Source organism: Poromitra crassiceps (assembly GCF_964638095.1).
Source record: "Poromitra crassiceps genome assembly, chromosome: 26".
NCBI classification, from domain to species: domain Eukaryota; kingdom Metazoa; phylum Chordata; class Actinopteri; order Beryciformes; family Melamphaidae; genus Poromitra; species Poromitra crassiceps.
Genome location: NC_139640.1, coordinates 6,487,042 through 6,512,156, shown reverse-complemented (window position 1 = coordinate 6,512,156; position 25,115 = coordinate 6,487,042). Strand labels below are relative to the sequence as shown.

At 42.1% G+C, this 25,115-nt stretch overlaps 1 protein-coding gene across 1 annotated transcript; it reads right to left on the bottom strand.

Moving 5' to 3' along the window:
- Positions 1-8,928: 8,928 nt before the first annotated feature.
- Positions 8,929-24,678, bottom strand: LOC310798746 (endoribonuclease ZC3H12A-like). Its single transcript, XM_083661301.1, has 6 exons — positions 24,619-24,678; positions 22,870-23,354; positions 20,974-21,113; positions 13,403-13,637; positions 12,610-12,716; positions 8,929-11,041 (listed from the first exon to the last, which is right to left on the bottom strand). The coding sequence occupies exons 2-6, from the start codon at positions 23,265-23,267 to the stop codon at positions 9,987-9,989; spliced, it is 1,935 nt and encodes a 644-aa protein (XP_083517427.1). The 5' UTR covers positions 23,268-23,354; positions 24,619-24,678; the 3' UTR covers positions 8,929-9,986.
- Positions 24,679-25,115: the final 437 nt, after the last annotated feature.

Here is a 25,115-nt window from a genome sequence, read left to right as displayed (position 1 = left end):
TATGAGTTGAGTTGGTATGTTATTAATCCCTTTGTCAGTGCTGTGTTTCTTAAAATGGTGGATACCTTATTTTTGAGCAACACTCAAACTCACATTCTGTCTGCTACTGACACCCAAGATGCCCAACCAGCTCCTATAGGTAATTCACATTAGCACTCTCTCATGAGCTGACTACAATAGGAGATCAACTTCCACTATTTCACCACAAAGGAACTGAAATGGTACTGAAACTTCAGAGGCCTTTTTTGTATGATGTTTTTTTTTAAAGAGTAGTGTATAATGTATCACTGGGAATGAAGTGTCACTGCCCTCTTGTGGCTAATGTTTGTAATAATCGATACTCAACACCTATGTTGATTTATAGCATTATGTCTGGGAATCCTGTATCCTATTGTTAGTATACTATCCATAGTATTCCCATGATGTCACTGTTATGACCCAGTCTAGGGGTTTGGACCATAACAAACTAGACACAGACAACCATGAAAAGTATCCACCTTATTTCTAGCTGCCATGATGATGCCTGATGGGTGCTTCTTCCGCTTCCGGTGTAATAGACTGTTTTAACTTGACAAAAAAAAACATCTATGAGGATTTTACAGCAGAGCCATTCTGCTCTACAGCCGTGTCGTTCGGGTGCTGGATAACGTAATGCATTGTGGGTAGTCGGCTACTGTGGCTAATGCTAGCGGCTAATAATAGTTACTTTATATGGCAGTAAAACGCCACTGAATGACCAAATTGATTTAACTTTTAACCATTTCGAGTAACACTGTTTCCATACGGACCCCCAGCGTTGTCACCTAACTGAAGTGTGTAAATAAGTAATATGGTGAGAGGAGTATACCATAGAGGCCATTTACACCTGGCGTTAACATGCGTTTTCTGCCATCAGATTGCAATCAGATTGTATTTTATCACTTCAGCCTGATTCCATTTACACCTGGCGTTAACATGCATTTTCTGCAATCTGATTGCAGAAATGGTTGTCCTCTCAATCCGCATACAGTTGCTGTATCCAGATTGAGAGGACACATTGCATTTACACTTGTGTTCAATGTGTACACAATGCATCCCTGACCACCTCCGGAGGTGGTTTGGCCGATCAGATTGCAATCCTTCTTCAATGCGTTTTGGGGGTGTTTACACCTGGCATTTCAAGTGATAAAACACAATCTGATTGCAATCTGATCACAGAAAACGCATGTTAACGCCAGGTGTAAATGGCCTCATTGCTGCTCTAACTGGTGTGTAAATAGGTATTGGGGAGAGGGGTCTATTGTAACTGCTCTAACTGAAGTGTGTATAGAGGTAATATGGGGAGAGGAGTCTATTGTAACTGCTCTAACTGAAGTGTGTATAGAGGTAATATGGTGAGAGGAGTATACCATAGCTGCTCTCTAACTGAAGTGTGTGTGTGTGTGTGTGTGTGTGTGTGTGTGTGTGTGTGTGTGTGTGTGTGTGTGTGTGTGTGTGTGTGTGCGTGCGTGCGTGCGTGTGTGTGTGTGTGTGTGTGTGTGTGTGTGGTGTGTGTGTGTGTGTGTGAGAGAGAGAGAGAGAGAGAGAGAGAGAGAGAGAGATCAAAAAGTGGCTGGGGGCGTAAATTACAGTCTACCCACTTCTCCAGGCAACACTACACCACTAAATATGGCACTACAATACACACAGCTCATTGGCTGTTTGTGTCACTTGATTCTAATCACCTGTTAATTGATCACAATCACCTGTTATTTCCCTACCAAGATGGCCACGTGGTGATGTAACAGAATACTATCAATATATCCACATTTGTATTCTTTATACTACAGTATACTACAGTAATTACTTTTGATTTGCATAGTACAGTGGGTCTGCACTTTTTCACCTCAAGGCCCCCTAAACTCACACAAGTTAGACCACGGACTCGATACGATTTTGTACCAGGGTCCCCCATCTGATAAGATTGTCACTTTTGTGACGACCCTCCCTCTCTCCTGGCCCAGAAGGTCTTTTAAGCCCAATAAGTGCACCGGGCCCAGGTGTACCCAATCAGCCTAACGGCCCAATCACCAGGCTCCTCCTGCAAGACAGGGCCAGGAGAGTGGGGAAATCCCCACATTTGGATGTTTTATTACAGAAAGTGTATGAAACCCATGACCAAAATAGTCGTACATTCTGTCATTGTGTTACTTATGGTTGGAACAGGGCCGGTTCCAGAACAAGATGACCAGGGATGCATCTTAGATAGGAAGGGGTGCACATCATGCACGGGCCGCCCGAAAAATGTGACATGTTATTTTACTAAAAAATAATGCATTTGACCATCATTTCAAGTAGAATGATACCTTCTTGCCAAGCAAGAATATTCCAAGTGTTTCAAGTGCTTTACTGAAATATTTTGACCATATAATGATAATACAATTATCTCAACCTTAAAAGGTTACATATAGGTGCCAAAAAGCCATAAATTCACATCAAATTAACTGGAGTTGGTCCCCAGGCGCTGCACATAGCACGTGGGAGGATCACGCTATTCCAACCAGTTCCCCTCCCTCTGAACAGGCGCCCCGAACGACCAGAGGAGGCACCACATCATGACGCAGGTTGGTATTGATGGTAAATTACTGTAGTAGCCTACGTATAATACTGACCAAGCTATGGTTTCTGCACTGCAGCTATGCTCGTACAATGCAATCAATTTCTTACCACTGGAACAACACATTACAAAAGACACAAGCTGGCAGCAGAGACAACAAGCAGGTAAGAATCCACCTACCAAAATAAAATTAAAAATTAAATTAAATTAAAAGGATTGGTGCCTTTCAGTGCCACATGCCTTCATGTGCTTTTTTTTGGATCACGAAAGAACACCTTCCAATCAGGAGGAATCAGCGTGACATCACGACACCCGGATAAGCCACCCGGAACCGCAGCAGTTAACTAGTATGAGTTGTGCCAACTGACGTCATACTTGAACTTGACTGACGACGTCATAACTGACGTCATACTTGAACTTGACTGACGACGTCATAACTGACGTCATACTTGAACTTGACTGACGTCACAGGCCGATCAGGTTATGCGAATATGGCCTTCTGCTGGAAATTTGGTCTGGAAACCTCACTTCAATCATGAGAGGCCAGTTGGTCGGATTTAAACAAGCTTTATTTAGCAAACGGCATGCATGGCAACTACTTTGGCATATGACTCCATTGAAAGGTGGCGCTCCTCTTGAGGTGAGGGGAGGGCATCTGCATAGGCTAGGATAGAGAATCGTCGTTTAAAAGCATCGCGATCTGACCTTCCGTTTCCCAGAAAATGTCAACATTTCTCTGATTGGATCAAAATTGGCGTCGACCTCCCACTATCCAATCAGGGAAATGTTGACATTTTCTGAGAAATGGAAGGTCAGATCGCGATGCGTTAAAAGGACTAGCCTATGTATTTTTTTACCCCGAATCCAACGCCGCCAGATAGAGTAGGCCAGCGGGGGGTTGGGAGTTCCAAGTTACTGACCAAACACTCTATTTCGGTGATTTGCTGTCAGAATATAGAGCCATTTAACACTTATTTTAACACAATAATATCACTGAATGCAGCTTTAATGAGGGTTTCCAACTTCCAATACATTTGGTGATCCAGTGCCGGGGCCCTCGTTACTGTTTTGCTCACACCTGTGTTACTTCCTGCATTTTAGACACAAAATGGGTGAATTGGGTGGGAAGTGATAAAGGCCGATGGGTACAATGATAAATCACATTTGACAGTTGTCTTGTCCCACACTAGCTGTGCCACCGCAACACTAAAATCATATATCTGCAATGCATTCATAAGATGATTGAATCTAAGAATAAAATAAAGTAATGCAAGTTAGTTTCCCTATTAACTACTTATTTTTATTATGCACTAGTAATTTGTAAAGTAATTCAATTACTTTTTGAGAGAAGGAACTTGCCCAACACTGTATTTCACACTGTCTCACACAGTAACTCTGTTCCGTCAGCGTGGGGGCATGGAGGGTGTACCGAGGGGGGGCCTCACCGGGTCTTTGGCCCCAACTCCCCCATGGACCTGCAGCTGGGTCACCAGGTCAGAGTCATGCTGCCGTCTGGACACATCAGCACAGGGACCATCCGTTTCCCGGGCCACCTGCAGGGGGAGCCAGACCTCCACCTGGGGAGTGAAGCTGCAGACACCTGATCGTGGACTGCAAGATGGCAGCCCACAGGGGACAGAGCTACTTTGAATGGTAACTAATCTCATGTCCTTTGCTGTGTGAGGCACAAGCAACAGGTAGCTCCCTTGTGCCTCACGTGTCATTTGACTTGGAGAGTGTTGGACTAGTAATCTACGAAACACAGACGGAAGTGGCCTTTTTAAGTCACTAAGTGGTGCTTTATTTAGGATTATTCAAATAGTCTCTTAAGTAGACAATTGAAATGCTTATTTGACAAATACATTTGCATACTTTTTGAAAGCTGGTTTATTGGAGCATAGTAGAGAATAATTCAGCAACAAGCTGATTTACTGGATTTTTTTTTTTACTGTTTAGCCTACGTTCTTCAGGGTTAGCCTATTTGTCATCTTTGTATGTATTAGGGTGGATTTACTAGAAGTTGCCATTTATGCATTCTTAATAACTGTGCAGGTTTATAAAATACATTATTTTTCTCATGTGCCAATATAGGGTACAGTAGTTGGCTATAAACAGTGTTGGGGGTAACTCATTACAAAAGTAACATATTACATGTAATATATTACTTTTAGCAGTAACTCAGTAATATAACTTATTACTTATAGGATTTCAGTAATATTATACCAGTTACTTTGTCAAGTAACTCAAGTTACAAATTGAGTTACATTTGATAAAATCAAAGCACATATTTAAAAAAGATCAAATTATTTCCTAATCAAACTGTGTTTTTTATGCAAATAGCCACTATAGATGACAATAACAAAGGAAAAGAATAACATTTAGAATTTTGGATTGTTTACACTGACTTCAAGGCGGTTGAAATTATGTTTCGGGATGGTTCCGGGGCGGCAATGTCATTCTGCTGCTGCTGTTGTTTTGGTCAAAGTAATGCAAAAGTAGTGTAATAAGTAACAAGTTACTCTACACAGAAAGTAATATTGTAAAGTAACTTATTACTTTCAAATGAAAGTAACTAGTAATATATAGTATATTACATTTTGAAAGTAACTTGGCCAACACTGGCTATAAATAATCTTTTGTTGATCTATGCTTTCCTAAGGCCAGGCTAATGTGTGTGACATTCTCTCTGTGTGAATGAAGGCATCACGCCTGCAGGCGTCTAACAGTCACATAATTCCAAGGATTCCGAACTTCAGACATACTTCAGCTCTGCAGTGGATGAGCTGAATATGCAAATCTCAGCCCAAGGCCAAGTTGGGGAGGCTCAACTTACCACACTTGAGATGTGAGGAGAAGCTAAGACTCCCATTTTGCCCAAACTGCTAACAAATTTCACTCATTAGAAAATGGGTTTTAAATCTAGTTTTATCTTCACAAACCCATGTAGTGTGATACAGTGAGCACATAGCCTACAGTACAGTACAGTACAGTACAGTACAGCCCACGTGTACAGGGACTTTCTGTGTGTATTGTCCTTTCAGGCAGGAGTTTAGTAACCTGACTCCACCAGATGGGGCGGTATTGTGTTCACAAATAATTCACAATACCGCCAGTAGTAATGCACTGTACAATGTAGATTTGTGAAACAAATGTGAAATCAAATGTGATTTTGAGTTGACTCCAACCATGTTCCATCGTATTCAATTCTTCTTACTTATTGTGCTCCTGTCCTATCTATGCAGCAGGCGTGGCTATGGTGCCCTTGTACCATGGCCTGGGAATGACAACGACCTATCTGGTAGAACTGCCCCATATGGATGTATGGAAAATTCAACAGACTGGATTGACTGAATGCAAAATGTCCGTTTTAGTCATGATCTGAAGTGTTTGACTGAATTGCAGTGACCCTGGGATAAATCTCATATCAAGGCAAATACCATAATAATGTGTGCAGACATAAATCAAAGTGTTATTCACAATAAAGTAAACAACAACAATGTTCTTCTCTCTTTGTGTGAGGCTCGGAGAGACAGTATTAGACTAGCAAATAATAATTACTTAAAGGGATACTCCACTTTTTGGAAGTTTAGCTCATTTGCCACATCCCCCCCACACAACCAAGATACACCATGCCTTACCGGCACTGTCCGCTCAGTTTACAGTGAGCTACAGTCGTGAAGTTAGTAATTATCGCCATAGAATGGAGGCTAATGGTACAGCTGTTAAAAATCTGCCAAAACACACATCTCACGGCGCCAAAATACATGTTGTGCTTCGGGTACTCACCACACGATGAAATATTAATCCAAAATGACACATAATGTGTCTTTTTGGAAGGAAAAGATGTCGGCGGCCATGTTTGGAAAGTAGTGCCGGCTACCTCTTTTCCTTCTAAAAAGACAGATTATGTGCATTTTGGATTAATATTTCATCGTGTGGTGAGTACCCGAAGCACAACATGTATTTTGGCGCCATGAAATGTGTGTTTTGGCAGATTTTTAACAGCTGTACCATTAGCCTCCATTCTATGGCGATACTAACTAACTTCACGACTGTAGCTCACTGTAAACTGAGCGGACAGTGCCGGTAAGCCATGGTGTATCTTGGTTATGTGGGGGGGTGGCAAATGAGCTAAACTCCCGAAAAAGTGGAGTATCCCTTTAACATGTGGTGTTAGTCTACTCAAAAAGCAGAGACTGCATTTTCCAAGCAAAGAAGTCCTCGCTGAATTGCAAGCAAAAGATGAAAATTTGAAAGGAAAAAAATGGAAATGTAAAATTTAAGCCTCAAGGACCTCTTGAGCAAAGTAAGCAAAGGGACTGTCTGTCTTGAGTGGCACTCAATCAGATCTCAGCTTGTTTTTGCCTGAAGGCGTTTTCACTCCTCACCAAAGACCTACATCAATGCATCTCGAGCATTTCAGCACGTCTTCATATTCCACGTCTGCCAAAACATACCATAATGTATCATTCTGCAAAGGTCACATCGTGACGGGATCTGTCTGCCTTGTCGCTGACAGCGTTTGACTCGACGCGAGGCGTGAAGGATTTCGACAACGTTTGACTCGACGCGAGGCGTGAAGGATTTCGACAACGTTTGACTCGACGCGAGGCGTGAAGGATTTCGACAACGTTTGACTCGACGCGAGGCGTGAAGGATTTCGACAACGTTTGCCAACTCTGGGAGACAAATCACTTCTCAAAGATAACGTCATCGTTTCGGGCGTGTTTGGGAAATATGGAAATGTTCCTGTTGATTGCAAAACAGTGGTTAACACGTAGGCAACGTTGAGCAACTCCTCGGTTACTATAACTAGGGAGTAACAAATGAAGTATACAACAACAACAAACAAAGACACGTTAAGTTATTCTCAATACTACCTTATAGCCTACCAATCGGCAAGACAGCGTGCTATAACAACCATGTTTCAAGCATTTCATTTTCAAGCATGGGAAACTACAAAAGCTAACTGTCCACTTGCATCATCTCATGAGTGGGTAGGAGTGTTGCAATGTCTCTGATGTCAAAAGGATTGCATTACTTCAGGGGTTCCAAACCTTTTTTGGCTCGTGACCCTTTCTTTGACGTCACAAAAACTCTAGGGACCCGAGACATTCGAATTCCAGTACACCATCGATAATATCATCAGTGACATCGTCAGTGATGTCACATAGTCAAATATTGTTTTTTATCCTGTGTATGTATTGTTATCCCTTGTGCATTTTTATTTTATTATATTGCTTTTATTCCCGTATTGTTTTTATTCCTGTAGTTACCTTGTAGTTGTTAGTTCTTTATGTCCCGAGGACTGCGGGTGAAAACTAGCTTCGGCTAATCCCGGCACATTTACTGTTGACATGTAGGGATGATTCTATATGTGTAAACTGTTTTATTAATGTGCACTGTCCTGTCCTCCAACTAATCAATAAAGTAAAGTAAAGTAAAACGGCCTTTGAGAAAATTAAGACTGTCCATTCAACGCATGACTCCAGGATAGCCACTAAGATGGTTTAAGAAATCATGGTGGTCTGACCATGCAGTGAAGCTAGCAGCACAACACACACACACACAAACATGCACGCACGCACGCGCACGCACACACACACACACACACACACACACACACACAAACACAAACACACACACACACGACTGACCTTTTCCCTTCGATACCTGGAACACACACAAAAAAAGTTGCTGATTTGTTCAAGCTTGCAATATGAGTTTTAGCGTAGAAAACTCCAGTGTTTTGAAACCCTTGGGCTATCCCTGACTTTTGAGAAAAAGGGTGCGTAGTGCGTTTTGACCTCTTTTCCAGAATAGAGCGGGAAGGGAATTTAGGCAATATTGTACAGTAAGAGCATCACATAATGCCGTTGATTTAAGTTTATTTTTGAATTAAATAGGGGTAGGACCAGATAAGCAGAGGCTTCATTCCTACTCCTTTTCGAACAAATACTGCTATTTTTATTGCAATTATGATTAATATTGTACATTGTTTTTTCCTTTTTTTTGTTTTAAAATGTTTTTAATGTATTGTGTATTATTATTATACTTATTTTTTATATTGTCTTTTATGTTAATGTTCGAAATAAACATTCATTCATTCATTCACTAGATAAAAGACTATTATGTCATTCTGTTCTTGATCAACCTGGAAGAATAAGTAGATGAGTCAGTGAAGGTTATGTTACGCTGATGTACTAAACACAAAAGTGGTGCTACTGAAAAGCTGTAATCAATCAATGCTATATTTATATAGCATATCTATGTCTAACTGAAGAGCTGTATACCGGTGTAATGATCTATGTCTAATTCATACACAGAATATGAAACTTGAGGCAAACTTTTTATTTCTATTCTCATGATTCACCACATACATGTGCAGTACATACAGTGCATGTTCACCTGCATTTACATCACGAGAACTAACTTCCTTTTTTCCTCATCTTGGGCCACTACTGAGGCACTTGGGAATCTACTGGGCAGACAGTCCAGTAAAACAGAGACAGATTTGGAAAAGTCTGTTGTATTGATCCAATCTTCAATCACACAGTAACCGGTGTAGTTATTCTTAGCTCCATGACAACTGATTGCATTTACAGCACGTAAGAATTCATATAAATTCCTATCTGGTTCTGTTTCTCTTCTCAGGTTCCTGGTTAGTTTGACATTTAAATACTGTTGGTAGAGGATTGTTTTGGTTAGGATCCCCTAGCCTAGTGGGTTTATATTAACTGAATGAATGCATTGGTTAGGAAATTAAGAATCAAACATTGCTCCTGAAATATAGCATACTAGCTTCATCTTATATAGAGAGACTGTATATTGTGGGAAAGCAAGTGCTGCAATATTTCACACAACTACTATGTAGCTAATAAGAAAAAAGTGACACCTTATTGAATGAGAACTTAATTTTGGACGAAGAATAAAATACTAATGTGACACAATATGCATCAACAGTCAAAACTCTAGAAAACTCAGTCACAGCTGTTTCAGTCTAGAGGCACTTTTCATCCAAAAGATAGATGACAAGATCACGTTTGACTAAAATGTCATACAAATGCATACAATTCTCAGCCGATTCATACATCTGAACCGTTCATCAACAGAGACGCTAAATCAGGATTATATACTGTATCCATAAAGGCACATTATACAGTACAGTGGAATGATTTGAGGGAATTTCCCTTTTCGCAAAACAAAATATCCATTCTAGGCTATTTGTAATTCAAACCATTCCACTATACAGACTAAATAAGCTTCTCAAAAGAGATTCCTTGTTGGCTAAGACATTAGACACGACAGAATTTTGACACCGGATACAACTGAGGTGTCTACAGAAGCATCTTATTCATTCTGCTAGAAGAGGACACAAGGCTACTATCCAGATAGTAGTAAATAAGGAGCATCAGAATAGCCCGCCCTGAGCCTTATGGTTGAGGATCTTTGCAGCCAGTTTCTCAGCGTTCGTCAAATGCGGGAACATCTCCATGACTGCGTCCACCTGATGGGGGTTGAAGATGGCGTGCAGTTTCTTGCGGAGTTCCAACCTCTCCGGGTCAAAGGCGGTGGAGGACGGCTGTGCTTGGGCCCAGGAGGAACGGTACTGGTGGTCCCTGTAGGAGCAGCGGGGGCTGTGGGGGGGCGAGGTATGGCTAGAACCGGGGAGACTATGGGACGTCCTGGCCTGGGGCAGCGCCTGGAAGGGATCCGACCAGTATTTCGGTTGCTGATGGTGGGGGTCGCTATACTGGAGGTGACTGGGGAGGCTGTAGTGGTGCGGTGCACTGGGGGGGTACATGTGAGGGGTGTACGTGTCATATCGGGGTTGGCGGTGGGGGTCCAGGTTGGAGTTACTGCGATGCTGCTGGTGACCTGTAGGGGTCGCCGCAGGGGAGCAGCAGCTACAAGGTGGGGCAGCGTTGTTCCTCTCAGGGGGTCTGGACCCAATGGGGGCGGCGTGCTGCTGGGCTCTGGACCTGTGGGCTGCTGAGCTGCTGAGGCTGTGGGAGATGTCAGAATACTGGCTCTCATAGGAGCCGAGGCCAGAGTCCAGGCACTCGTGGGAGATGCTGGCGTAGGGCTGATCGGACACGGAGTGTGGCCCGAGCCACTCCTTCTGACCTCCTGCTTTGGAACCAGGAGTGGGATTCTGAGCGGTTCTGCTGGGTCCATCCCAGTACAGCAGTGTATTCTCACTAACCTGACCAGGATGTAGAGAACTGCGCTGGTCTAGGGACAGCCTGTGCTCCATGTCATACTCCAGAGAATGGGAATAGGTGTTATGAGTGGGCATAAGATCAGATTGAGCCTCTCGTTGTTGTGACAATCTGGAATTTCGCTCCTCCTTTATAGTGGATATCCGGGCTTTCTCCCTCAGTTCATCAGCCAAGGAGAGGTAGGACTGGTTGGCTCGCTCTGGATGGTAGAACTTACATTTGATGCCGTAAGTGCACTTTTTGTCTGAGTAAAACAAAAAAAGAAACGGAATAAATTCTTATTCTTATTTTTGATCACAGTTATTTATTTATTTATTCAGATTCCCCAGCAGCTCCCCCATTACCCCTGCTGCTGACCCGGTCATTGCTCCACCCCCTCTGCCGATCTGGGGAGAGTTGTAGACTAGTACATGCTTCCTCCAATACATGTGCAGTGCAAAACAGTCCCCCCCCCCCCCCCCCCCGGACAGGTGCCATGACCGACCAGATGAGGCACTATAGTGCAGCAACCATGACACGACATACTCTTAATCCGGGTTCCCACCCGCAGACACGGCCAATTGTGCCTGCATGGACGCCCGACAAAGCCAGAGGTAACACAGGGGCTCGCACCCACGACCCTCGTGTTGGTAGGCAGGGAATCTACCACTGCACTACATTACATTACATTATTATCTACCACTGCACTACATTACATTACATTATTACGTCATTTGGCAGACAGTTTTATCCAAAGCCACTTACGATAACACATTTTTGTCAACAATAGATAAATCAACTATGCAACACAATCTTTGACAGCTAGGGCTGGGTATTGGTTCAAATTTCAAGAAACGATTCGATTCCGATTCACAAGGTTCCCAATCGATTAATCCCGATTCGATTCGATTCGATTCCGATTCGATTAATTTCAATATCGATTTGGTTAGTGATACTAAAACATGTTTTTTTAGCTGTAACCTGAATTACATAATTGTCCAGTTATGTAACACAGGGGTTCCCAACCTTTTTTGCGCCAAGTAGATACATGGGGGGAAAAAGTTGCGGAACGGTTGTCAATTTTAATGGTTTTAGTTACACATATATTTACTCACCAGGTGGTGACAAAGGGTAAATAACAGCCTTTTCATCTGTCAATAAAGACACTTTCACAATTATGCACAGTGATTTGATTTCAGCCTATATAATTTCTAAAAGTAGATATTAATGATCAAACATTTCCATTTATGTAGCCTACAGTATTTATGTTTTTGTTTCAACTACAAACATAAACGTCAACTTGAACCTATGTTTCAACTACCACACACAGCCTATAATATTATAGCCTATGTTTATAAAAAAAAAAAAAAAATGGAATAAAAGATTTAATAACAAAATCGATCTCTGGACATATGAATCGATATCAAAGGATTAAAATAAAAATCGATTAAAAATCGGAGAATCGATTTTTTTTTTAACCCAGCCCTAATGACGGCTACAACTTCTGAAAGAATAGTGGTAAAGTTGTTTTTTTTAGAGAAAGAGAGAGAGAGAGAGAGAGAGAGAGAGAGAGAGACCCAGAAGCCCTCATGAAAAAAAATGAAAGTTATATGTCATCTCATTTTGCAACCACATTCCTTCCTTGTCCAAAACATCTGAAACTGTGAAAAGCCTGACACTGCCTCTGTAGTAACACTAAAGCCTGACACTGCCTCTGTAGTAACACTAAAGCCTGACACTGCCTCTGTAGTAACACTAATGTGGTAGAATGGTTCCTCTTTCATTCTGATTTGCAGACAGGAATTGGAGCTTCTAGTGCTAATCGTATCTCACCATAAGGACAAGGCTGTCTCCTTTGCTCTGCAGGCAGAGGCTTTTTCCTGAGGAAGTTGTCCAGACTGGGGCCGTGGCGACCCAGGGGATCATCTGGGGGCATAAACCTGCAGAGAAAACAGCAGTGACTGATCCGTGACCGTGACTGAGTGACCAGACTTGCAGTTGCTTTTGCCAGATTATCCCCTCTCTAGACAGACACCATCGCAATATGCCCTCTGGAACCAAGTTGCACATTAACCAGCATTCACGGCCGGAACAGGCCCCAACTGCTTACTTGCAGTGTTGGGCAAGTTACTTTCAAAATGTAATATACTACATATTACTAGTTACTTTAATTTGAAAGTAATACGTTACTTTACAATATTACTTTCTGTGTAGAGTAACTCATTACCTATTACACTACTTTTGCATTACTTTCACCAAAATAACAGCAGCAGCAGAATGACATCGCCGCCCCGGAACCATCCCGAAAAATAATTTCAACCACCTTGAAATCAGTGTAAACAATCCAAAATTCTAAATGTTATTATTTTCCTTTCTTATTGTCATCTATAGTGGTTATTTGCATAAAAACACACAGTTTGATTAGGAAATGATTGTCTTTTTTAAATATGTGCTTTGATTTAATCAAATGTAACTCAATTTGTAACTTGAGTTAGTTGACAAAGTAACTGGTATAATATTACTGAAATCCTATAAGTAATAAGTTATATTACTGAGTTACTGCTAAAAGTAATATATTACATGTAATATGTTACTTTTGTAATGAGTTACACCCAACACTGCTTACTTGTCATTCACAAAGGAGTACATCAGGAGCCTCTCTTCGATGCATCTCTTCCACTCGGGCCTCTCTCCTTGGAGGTCGCGGTAGGTGTCGTTGGAGACGATCACGCCGTCCGACTCGTACGCCAGCTTGACGATGAAGCGGTCGTCGTAGCAGACCACCCGCTTACCCCCGACCCGACGCGACGGAGTGAAGACCACTATCTTCCTTTTCTCAAGCTCCATCAGGACATGTTGATCTGAAAGGATCAAATTATATGGAAAGATAGTGTAAAGGAAATACATTTTTCTTACAGTATTTAAAAATTATATGTTATTGTTATTAGATTTTTTTTTTTTTTTTACAATGTATTTACTGTATTTAACAATAAGAATCTTTGCTAAGAAAAACGATGTCCGAGTAGTGCAGCGGTAGATTCCCTGCCTACCAATACGAGGGTCGCGGGTTCGAGCCCCCGTGTTACCTCCGGCTTGGTCGGGAGTCCATACAGGCACAATTGGCCGTGTCTGCGGGTGGGAAGCCCAAAGCCGGAATAAGAGTGTGTGTCCTGGTCGCTGCACTATAGCGCCCCTTCTGGTCGGTGGGGGGAGGGGAACTGATGGGAATAGTGTGATCCTTCCACGCGCTACGTCCTGCCAGTGAAACTAATCGCTGTCAAGAACTGGTTGGCAACTGCACATGTATTGGAGGAAGCATGTGCTAGTCTACAGTGTTGGGGGTAACTCATTACAAAAGTAATGTATTACATGTAATATATTATACTTTTAGCAGTAACTCAGTAATATAACATATTACTTATAGGATTTCAGTAACATTATACCAGTTACTTTGTCAAGTAACTCAACTTACAAATTGAGTTACATTTTACATTACATTACATTACATTACATTACGTCATTTGGCAGACGCTTTTATCCAAAGCGACTTACAATAACGCATTTTGTCAGCAATAGAGCAATCAACTATGCAACACAGTCTATGACAACTACAACTTCTGAAGGAACAGTGGTACAAGTTTAGTTAAGGTTAGTTTATTTTTTTTTTATTTTTATTTTTTTATTTTTTTTATATTTTTTTTATTATTTTATTAAATCAAAGCACAAAAAAGATGCAATCATTTCCTAATCAAACTGTGTGTTTTTATGCAAATAACCACTATAGATGACAATAACAAAGCAAAAGAATAACATTTAGAATTTTGGGCGGTTTACACTGACTTCAAGGCGGTTGACATTATTTATCGGGATGGTTCCGGGGCGGCGATGTCATTCTGCTGCTGCTGTTATTTTGGTGAAAGTAATGCAAAAGTAGTGTAATAAGTAACGAGTTACTCTACACAGAAAGTAATATTGTAAAGTAACTTATTACTTTCAAATGAAAGTAACTATGGTAGTAATATGTAGTATATTACATTTTGAAAGTAACTTGGCCAACACTGCTAGTCTACAGGTCTCTCCAGATCAGCAGAGGGGGTGGAGCAACGGGCGGGACAACCTGGTTTCATTTCAACGCAGCTTGTATGATGTAAAGTGATTGGATAAGATGGCATAAACCTTGAGCATTACTAAACCGCCAAACATTCACACTACAAAGACAACAACAAGGCTTATGGAAACATGCATAGTGACAACAACACATCCAGAGAGCCAGCAAATCAATCACAGAGAGCAAATGAAGCTAGCCAAGGCATTAATTACATCACCATTACAAACACCACAACAATTGCTATATTTAGTCTGTACATCATATCAGATTACTACACCTATTTAATTAATGCAAACATAATGCATACACCTGTGTGTGTGTGTGTGTGTGTGTGTGTGTGTGTGTGTGTGTGTGTGTGTGTGTGTGTGTGAGTGTGCACACACTGTTTTAAAAAGACGACAATTCAAATGAAGTGCACTATTGAAATGGGTATGGATTAGGGGTGGGGGGGGGGGAATCGATACACCATAGTATCGCGATATTTTGCCTGACGATATTGTATCGATATTTGGACGCCAAGTATCGCGATATTTAAATGTTTTTTTTTTTTTTTGCAGGCCATGCCATGCCAGGCCACCGGGCATCCGCCCGAAGCGCCCGATGTTGCAGTCCGCGCCTGCAGTGGCGTATTGAGTCCAGAGAAGCTTAATAATGTAGCCTACGTGTGGGGCAAAAACAAAACAAAACAAAAAAAACACTGCATGTTTTACTTCCGGTGAGGTCAAGGAAAAGGTAGGAAAAGGAGTTAGACAATATATCGAAATATCGCAATATTCAATATATCGCAATATTCAATATATCGCAATATCGGCGATATCGCAATACTATCGTATCGTGACTCAAGTATCGTTTTAGTATCGTATCGGGTGGGCATCTGGTGATTCCCACCCCTAGCATGGATAAACAGGAGGCTATAGGTTACATGAAAGCCAGACATACTGTATGTACGGCTCGATTCATTCCAAAACAAAGCATTGTTCACAGGCTCTCACAAAGTGCTTCTTCTCCTCTTCAGGGTGACTGTCCTACTTAACCTCTGGCCATGCTTCACTGTCAGCAAGTTAAATACACAAGTCAACTAGGTGTGGAACAAAAACACAGCTGTACTTCCTGCTGGGGGAATTCCCAGGACTGACTACACACACTACAGGGCTCTTTTTACTTCCTTGTGCGAGGATTGAAAATAGAACCCGTGGATTACTAACTCCACCCAGACTTTAGAGTTACTAAAGGAGCCACAGGCACAAGACGATGATGCATCAGCTTTCTAAAGGATGGGCCTACCCACTGCCGTTTGTCAGAGGGGCACGGCTAGTTCACGTTAGCATGAATACCTCGAAATCATGGACGCATGAAGAGTGAATAGAGGGTTGCTTCTCTACTTAATGAATGAATGAATGAATTGATTTGGTGAGGAGCAGTGTTGGGGGTAACTCATTACAAAAGTAACATATTACATGTAATATATTACTTTTTTTTTTTTTTTAAGTTTTGTTGTGATGCTTTTAAATGTCCATTTTACTCTCTTCTTTTCTTTTATTTTCATGTCAACCATTTTATGTGAAGCACTTGCCTCTGTGTATGAAATGTGCTATACAAATAAACTTGACTTGACTTGACTTTTAGCAGTAACTCAGTAATATAACTTATTACTTATAGGATTTCAGTAATATTATACCAGTTACTTTGTCAAGTAACTCAAGTTACAAATTGAGTTACATTGTATTAAATCAAAGCACCTATTTAAAAAAGATATAATCATTTCCTAATCAAACTGTGTGTCTTTATGCAAATAACCGCTACAGATGACAATAACAAAGAAAAAAAGAATAAAATGTTGAATTTTGGATTATTTACACTGACGGGGCGGCGATGTCATTCTGCTGCTGCTGTTGTTTTGGTAAAAGTAATGCAAAAGTAGTGTAATAAGTAACGCGTTACTCTACACAGAAAGTAATATTGTAAAGTAACGTATTACTTTCAAATCAAAGTAACTAGTAATATGTAGTATATTACATTTTGAAAGTAACTTGCCCAACACTGGAAATCATGGATGCATGAAGAGTGAATAGAGGGTTGCTTCTCTACTTCATGAATGAATGAATTAATTGATTTGGTGAGGAGCAGTGTTGGGGGTAACTCATTACAAAAGTAACATATTACATGTAATATATTACTTTTAGCAGTAACTCAGTAATATAACTTATTACTTATAGGATTTCAGTCATATTATACCAGTTACTTTGTCAAGTAACTCAAGTTACAAATTGAGTTACATTGTATTAAATCAAAGCACCTATTTAAAAAAGATATAATCATTTCCTAATCAAACTGTGTGTCTTTATGCAAATAACCGCTACAGATGACAATAACAAAGGAAAAGAAGAAAATGTTGAATTTTGGATTATTTACACTGACGGGGCGGCAATGTCATTCTGCTGCTGCTGTTGTTTTGGTAAAAGTAATGCAAAAGTAGTGTAATAAGTAACGAGTTACTCTACACAGACAGTAATATTGTAAAGTAACGTATTACTTTCAAATCAAAGTAACTAGTAATATGTAGTATATTACATTTTGAAAGTAACTTGCCCAACACTGGAAATCATGGATGCATGAAGAGTGAATAGAGGGTTGCTTCTCTACTTAATGAATGAATGAATGAATGAATGAATGAATGAATGAATGAATTGATTTGGTGAGGAGGTGCTGTAGGTGAAACCCATCATATTAATGTAAATTTTTAAGAGCGCTCACAACCCCCGAGGACTCAGCTGCAACTAATGTCAACACAGATACAGCACAGAGCTTCATTATATGCGGCTGGCAGAGACTTGGTAAGAATGCCATACAAACATGGAAACAGGTATAGCAAATATTGAGCTAATTTCCTGACCTATGTTGTAATGTACATATTACACATGCTAATGACTTGGGCCATATATAAACTTAACTTTAGTATCCAATTGAGTAAACCTCTGTTTCACACCCTCTACTGTTGCCAAATGCCTTTGGCGTGGGCTCAATCGTTTTGCCTCACTGAGAACGTAGAAAAAGATGATATTACATTACATTAATTAAACCCATTGTGTGTAATTATAGCAAATAAGAAAATATGATTGCAGCTCCAGTGTCACACCGCTACACCATAAACACATGTATAGCTGTGTATTCACCTTATTCCTGGACCTACGTTTCCCATGATTCTCAGCGGTTGCCAGTTGTCGACTTCCTGTTTACATTTTTTTCACTAGCAAGTAGGTGCGCGCCGCTGTCAAAGAGTGGGAACATTTGGCTTATTTGATCCGAAATGGCTAAAAATAGTAACGTTGTGTGGTTGCATAGCGGCGATATTTTACAAAAACGAGGTGAATGTCAATTCACTCGTACTGTACGGGCTTATTTTAGCCGAAATGGCTAAGAAATAGTATGTGGTTGCAGAGCGGCCGCTTTTGTTTTGAAGGCTAAACGTCCAAACCGGAACTCTTATTATTTGGTCATTGAACGTAGCTTTAGCGGTCTCTCTCTTTCGATTCAAGATATTGTCACTCTGTTGTACAATTATGCACGTGTGAAATTATTGTGCTGGGGGGCTCCATTACAAGACATAGGTAGGTACAAAGTCACAACAATTATTAGTGGCCGGGCCAGCGAAGCGGCCAGGCCACTTCTTGTATTTGCCATTATTCTTCATCCTCCCGGGAAGTTCGACTTCCCATGGATGAAAACTAACCAAACTTTGCACAAAGGTCCAGTCCCATGCCAAACGTCTTTGACACAAATTTGGGGCCAATAGTCCTAACGGTGGCACTACAGCAACCGTCTAAAGTTTAAAACTTAAAAAATTCATAAAAAATCAGGCGTACGTGCTACGGCTTTGCAACTTTCACCGAAATGTGCGCCTAAATGAGGGGAAGCTTTTGTACAATGCAACCTATGGCCAATTATGAAGTCTAAAGGCCGCAAAACTGCAAAAACTGCAAAAACGAATTAAACCCTACTCCTCCCACATTTTTTCTTCAAACGACACCAAACTTCAGTATCTGCATCGTTAAACTGTTCTACACAAAAGTATCAAACCAGATTTTTTGATCGGTCAAAAATTGAGCCCACAGTGCATCAAAACGTTGAATTCTGGCCCCGTGTATAGCCTAATTACCTTAATTACCTTTGGCAATTAGGTTGTATTTATGATGTCATCAGTCAGTCAAGCAATTGTGATGCCATCACTGATGTCACTCGAGCAATTGTGATGTCATAATATTTTTTTTCCCCATTGACTTGCATGGGGTTTCGAAAAATCTTGCAGTAAATTAGCTGTAATTCAGAAACCATAACAGCTACAGCTACGAAACTTGGTAGGGAGGTGCACAGAGGGGCCTTTTATTCTACACGAAAGAATTACACAAATTGAGCAGATGGTGGAGCTATAACAGCCCTCTTTACATTCTGGTCCATAACTTCTGAACCGTATGGTCTATCATCAAACTTCTTTTTTCCCTGGATTCCTTGGGTCCTTCCGCATCTACTAATCTAGGCCACGCCCATTTCCGTCTGACTAGATTTTCCGCCATTTTGAATTTGGTCCAAAACAGTTTTTTTGCGATTCCCCCTTGAAATTTTGTCCAGTCTTCACCAAACCAAAGCACACATCATGTGATGAGTGTCCTGCACAACACTGTTTCGTGGTATTTGAAAAAAGCACACCGTTGCGATATAATCGACTTCCAAACTCGACTGTGGGTGGGGCCAATTTCACAAGAATCACCATAACTCTAGAACACAACGTGCAATCCTAACCAACCTTGGTCCAGGTGTGGAAGGATGTACTCTGAGCCTATAGGATAAATATTGTGTCATTTCGCCTTTAGGGGGCGCTATAGCAGCATTCAGTACCTGTACCTTCTAAATTGTTTTATTTTGAAGGGCGGCAGGAAGTGCTGATTCATTGTCATTATGGCCAACCTTCCTTCTTGTATTGACACTTGACACTTCTGAGCTGATTTCAAGGCTCAAGGCTCAAGGCTCAAAGCCTTGAGACTTGCCCGGCCACGACCCATTGCTGCGCAGCAGCTATAATTATGATTATTTTCAGTCTCTTTCGCTATGAACGGTCCTGGGCGGAAACAGACAACCGGCAGCTGGAAACAGGGAGGGAGGAGGGTGTCATGGAAGCGCCCACGGTCTCACCAGGAAACTCGTGAATAGCAGCAGCATTTGGGGGACAGCTTCACCTGTCCATCCAGGTGAGCTCATTAGCCAACCTGCTGACTTTCCAAGATCATAAAGCAAGGTGCTGAAAGGTCACCTGACGCTGCCAGACAGTTTGTTTTCACATAACCATCTGGGAACGGGTCACTCGTGGAAACCGTTTCAAAAGGCAGGCACTTTCAAAAAAAATACCTGGCAGGTGATTGGATGAACCATCTGTCTATCACGTCTATCACAGGGGCTCTCTCTCCCCCAGCCAATCAGATAATTTCTGCCTCTGATGAATGTTTGTATATGACTAATAATATATACATAATATATAAGATATACTCACAAGAGGGTGAGGTGATGCGTCAGGAGGGACGCACGCGTAAGGGGAGCTTACTAGAGCCGTACTCGTTTTAAGCAAGGTTTAGAGAAAAAAAAACGGCCTGTTTGTCGACGGGCAACAGATGACGCAAGGTACAAGCGGGGGTATGCTTGGCGTCGAAACTGCAGTATAGAGGAAAAGAGGACACCGTACCCAGACCTGAGTTTTATGTGTGTGTAGTCATGTTTATAGTCATGATGTCGGGGGACTCAATATAGATCAATTGATTTATTCTATTATGCAAACCCAATGAGTCCTCTATACGTTTTTAGCTCTTTTTGCAACTGCTGCGCCTGTTGCTTAATGCACTTTTTATACTCTTTTTTTTTTTTTTGTGATGCTTTTAAATGTCCATTTTATTCTCTTCTTTTATTTTCCTGTCATCCATTTTATGTGAAGCACTTTGAATTGCCTCCGTGTATGAAATGTGCAATACAAATAAACTTGACTTGACTTGACTTAAAACTCCATTGTGCTAAGAATGATAAGCATCTTGGTGCTCAGTCCTCACCTCTGATGGGGGCGTCAGGTCTGGGCTGCTCCTTGCGCCACGTGGGGACAAACACAGTAATGGTGGAGTGACCTCTGTCCAGGAAGAAGCTGACTGCCAGCTGGATGCCTCGGCAGGAGAACACTTCCTTGTTGCCGTGACTGAGGGAGCAGAGCAGCGGGGGAGAGAGAACAAATGAAGAGGGATTACGGTAAATGAGTCATAGTGCTGAGTTGAAAAGCTATCCACACATCCTGGAAGTTAACCATTTCACAACACTCACACTAGTAGTGGAACTTTCAAACAACAAACCAAAATCTAAAGAATCTATCTATCTATCTATCTATATACTGTATATATGTATATATATATAAACTAGGCATCTCACGCGCTACGTGCGCTCGATTCCTAGGCTCGCCCGCTACACGGCCTCGCCCGCCCTGCAGCTCGCCCAGCTGGCCCTGCAGCTCGCATACGCATGGTTGCTCCTTGATGGCATACTTCAGGGATGCTGGATCACCTGTCCTGGAGCTGCTAACATACAGCTGTCCATGGCTGAGAAGACGCGGGGTCCGAAGCCAGACTCCCACTTCTTTTTTGTGACATCATCACTGATCACTGATGATGTCACAGTGGGATTTATGACATCACTGATGATGTCACACCTCACTGGGATTTATGACATCACTGATGATGTCACAGTGGGATTCATGACATCGCAGTGGGACATGGGACAGACAGAGAAACAAACAGAGCCCTAGCTCCCATTTATATACTGACTGATGATGATGATGATTTGGCAATGTGGACTCTGTCTGTCTGTCTGTCTGTCTGTCTGTCTGTTTGTTTCAAGAATTTTGTCTGGCCACAGCTCTGCCGTTTTGCGTGCGATTGGGCTGAAACTTTCAGGGGGTGTAAAGAGCACCCGTGCGGGTGACCTGACGGAGCCAGATTTTTTAATTAGGGCAGATTAATTGCCCTAATTGGCCTAAGGCTGATTGCCCTAAGGCTGAGGCTATAGTTCAGTGGTGATGTCACTGATGACATCACTGATGATGTCACTCAGTGATGTCATACATAGGCATTGTGACATCATTGTGACATCACTGATGATGTCATCAGTGACACACACATGAGAGAGACTGAGGGAGAGTGAGGAGAGGGAGAGAGAGAGGGGGAGAGAGACTGACGAAGAGGGAGAGAGAGGGAGAGAGCTGCATATGCAAGCTGCAGGGCGGGCAAGGCCGCGCAGCGGGCGAGCCTAGGAATTGAGCGCGTGTGAGATGCCTAGTTTTGTCAAAGCATAATTACAACAATAACATTTCTACATAAATTCAAGATTTGTTGATCATGTCACATAGAGGTGGAGTAGGTCTTCCTGGTAAAGGAACAGATTATGCACAGTTGATCCACCTTAACACCAGACATGTTTTTGTATAGTCTCTGATTGAACCTTCCCTCCGGCTGTGTCGGAGGTGTGGTACATACATACATAGAAGTGTACATTGAGGTGTGCGTCTTAAGATTTGCATACTGAAGCCATGACCTTAACCAGAGCATGCACAGGCAGGGCTGTAAACGCCCTTTGCCAAACTCAAGGGACACGACAATTTACGAGAACGCGCGTTTCAGCCTCAGAGTTCAATGAGAACATCGTCATGATGTGTGATGATGGTAGTTTGTCCTGTTCCAGGTCTTTTTGCTGTCCTCATTTAGACGATGCCACGACAAGCCATGGAAGATTTGCATGTTATGACCTAGCCTTCAATGGAATTGGAATGCCTCTGTATTTGAGCCGGGGGTTATCAACAAATATGTTCAAGATGGCTGTCTACAACCAGGCTCAATCTTCTTCCACCCTAAACACTTCTCTAAAACACACTAAATACTTAAGTGGCACTCGCCGTCGGTGTTTACCTCATGGCCACATTGCTGCCGTCGATGACGATGGGTTTCAGTGCGGCCTCCATATCCCTCCTGTCCTCCAGTTGTGATGACGGTGGTAGCGGTGTGACTCTGTGGGGTCCGAGGGCCCACGTGGCAGCCAGGACCGGGTCTATCTGGCCTGTGCCGCCCCGCTCATCGCTGTCGGGATGGGGCGTGGGGTGAGGGACGGCGCTGGCCCGGCACCTCACCAGCTCTCCCAGCATGGCGTTGGTGTCTGTGCTCAGCCCCAGCTTCCTCAGAGCGGCCCTCACCTCTGCTGACGTGTAGCCCAGTTTCCTGTAGAAGTCCACTCGGAGCTCCTGGAGCTCCTCGTTCTCTGGCTCCAGCCGGACCGAAGCCGAGCTCTGGCTGGGACATGTCAGGTCCATCCTGGAGCATCTGGGCCGATCTGTTCTGCACTTAGGTCAGCAGCGTAGGACACTTACTGCATCTGCCTGGGGATCTTCATGGTTGCACTGCACAGAAATGACAGATTGTCCATCTGATGTCATTTACAGTACTAGGCTCGATTCCTAGGTTTGCCGCTGTTGCGTGGCCTTGCCTGCCCTATTGGCGCACGCACAATGTCTCCCTCTTTCTCCTCCCTCAGTCTCTCTCCCCCTCTCTCTCTCTCGCCTCTCTCTCCTTCTCCCTCAGTCTCTCTCTCCCTCAGTCGCTCTTGTCTCCCTCCCCTCTCTCCCTCTCGTCTCTCTCTCCCTCAGTCGCTCTCATGTGTATGTTTGTGTGTCACTGATGACATCATCAGTGATGTCACAAAGCCTATGTATGACATCACTGATGACATCATCAGTGATGTCATCAGTGACATCATCACTGAAATATAGCATTGTGTGTGTGAGTGAATTTATGACATCACTGATGATGTCATCAGTGGGACAGACAGAGAAACAGACAGAGCCCGAGCTCCCTTTTATATACTAATACTGATGATACATTCTCACATAGTTGCATAATAATAATAATAATAATTATTATTATTATTATTATTATTATTATTATTATTGAACCCTCTCATAATGCTGTATTTCACTCCCCCTTGTCATTCATACATTTCTACTTAATATGCTTTTGACATTTGTCAGTTAACAGTTAGCTACCACTTGACTTTCAGTCAGTAAACTTAACAACTTGACATTGTCAGCTTTGTCAGTAGCTATAACTGACAAAAACTAGAAGGCTTTTGCTGTATTATATTCCTGTTTTGCTGCTTCAGTGACCCACTTTCCCCACTGGGATCATTTCAGCTTTAATCCTATGTTGTGTTAACTTGTGTTATGTTATCTTATTGTGTGAGGTAAAGCCTGTCAAATCTATCAACTTTCATTTGGAATGGATTAGACGTGAAATAAGGCATCATGTTGGCGTGGGGAATGAATTTAAAACAATATCGTGCTTATGGCCTGTACGTTAACGTTATTCCGCTAATAAGACGTTTAGTCTGATCAGCTGTTTTCCAGCCTCTGTTAAATCAGAGGAAAAGACAGCTGATCAAAACAGGAAGGAAGGCTGTGTGCCGCTTTTACGCCCAAATAGCGCAGTTAGGAGCGAACATTTCACTCTACATTAGAACACAGTAACACCGAATAATATAGAGCCTATACCGACTAAAGTATCTACCTGACACAGGTGACAAGACACGTCTCTCCAAGGAAACATTTCTACTGCAAAAGCCGTTGGGTTTATAAAATGATCTCCACAAAATACACACACGCAACTCACCTTTATCGTTCTTAGGAGTTGTTTCCTTTCGTGTTCCATTGATCACATAGAAGTAATAACTTATATAACGCCTCTGCTGCGAAGTACAGTAACTTTGACACGGCGGCTCCGACTAGCACCTCCCTCTTGGAAAATCATTCTTCCCCTCTTCCTCTAGAGCCGTGTGTCAATTTGCATAGCCTACATCCTGAGATAAGATAAGCTCTTCCCTTGAGCTGCCAGGCACACTGTTGTTTTAACCCCCCCCCTAAGATTTATTTATTCTTTGAAATAATATTTAAATAATATTGTTACTGTGTTGTTTTTATAGGCGATGGCCAAATTAGTTAGGTTTATGCTCCCTCATTGGTAGGCCCTAAGGCAATAATACCTGCCTCAAGTGTCGTTGAGCAAGACACTACTAACCTCTACCTGCAACAAATACAAATAAAAATCTACCTGCAGCAGGAGTGCAAGTTAACACAGCTGGCTGAAACTGAAGAGACCATTTTCCACCT

Bases quoted from the DNA above. Each gene is read 5' to 3' on its own strand.
- LOC310798746 (XM_083661301.1), bottom strand. From the start codon at position 23,267: ATGGACCTGACATGTCCCAGCCAGAGCTCGGCTTCGGTCCGGCTGGAG. The intron at 21,114-22,869 runs GTAAACACCGAC...CTGCTCCCTCAG, and splicing joins GGCAGCAATGTGGCCATGAG to TCACGGCAACAAGGAAGTGT. The intron at 12,717-13,402 runs GTAAGCAGTGTT...TTTTCTCTGCAG, and splicing joins TACTCCTTTGTGAATGACAA to GTTTATGCCCCCAGATGATC.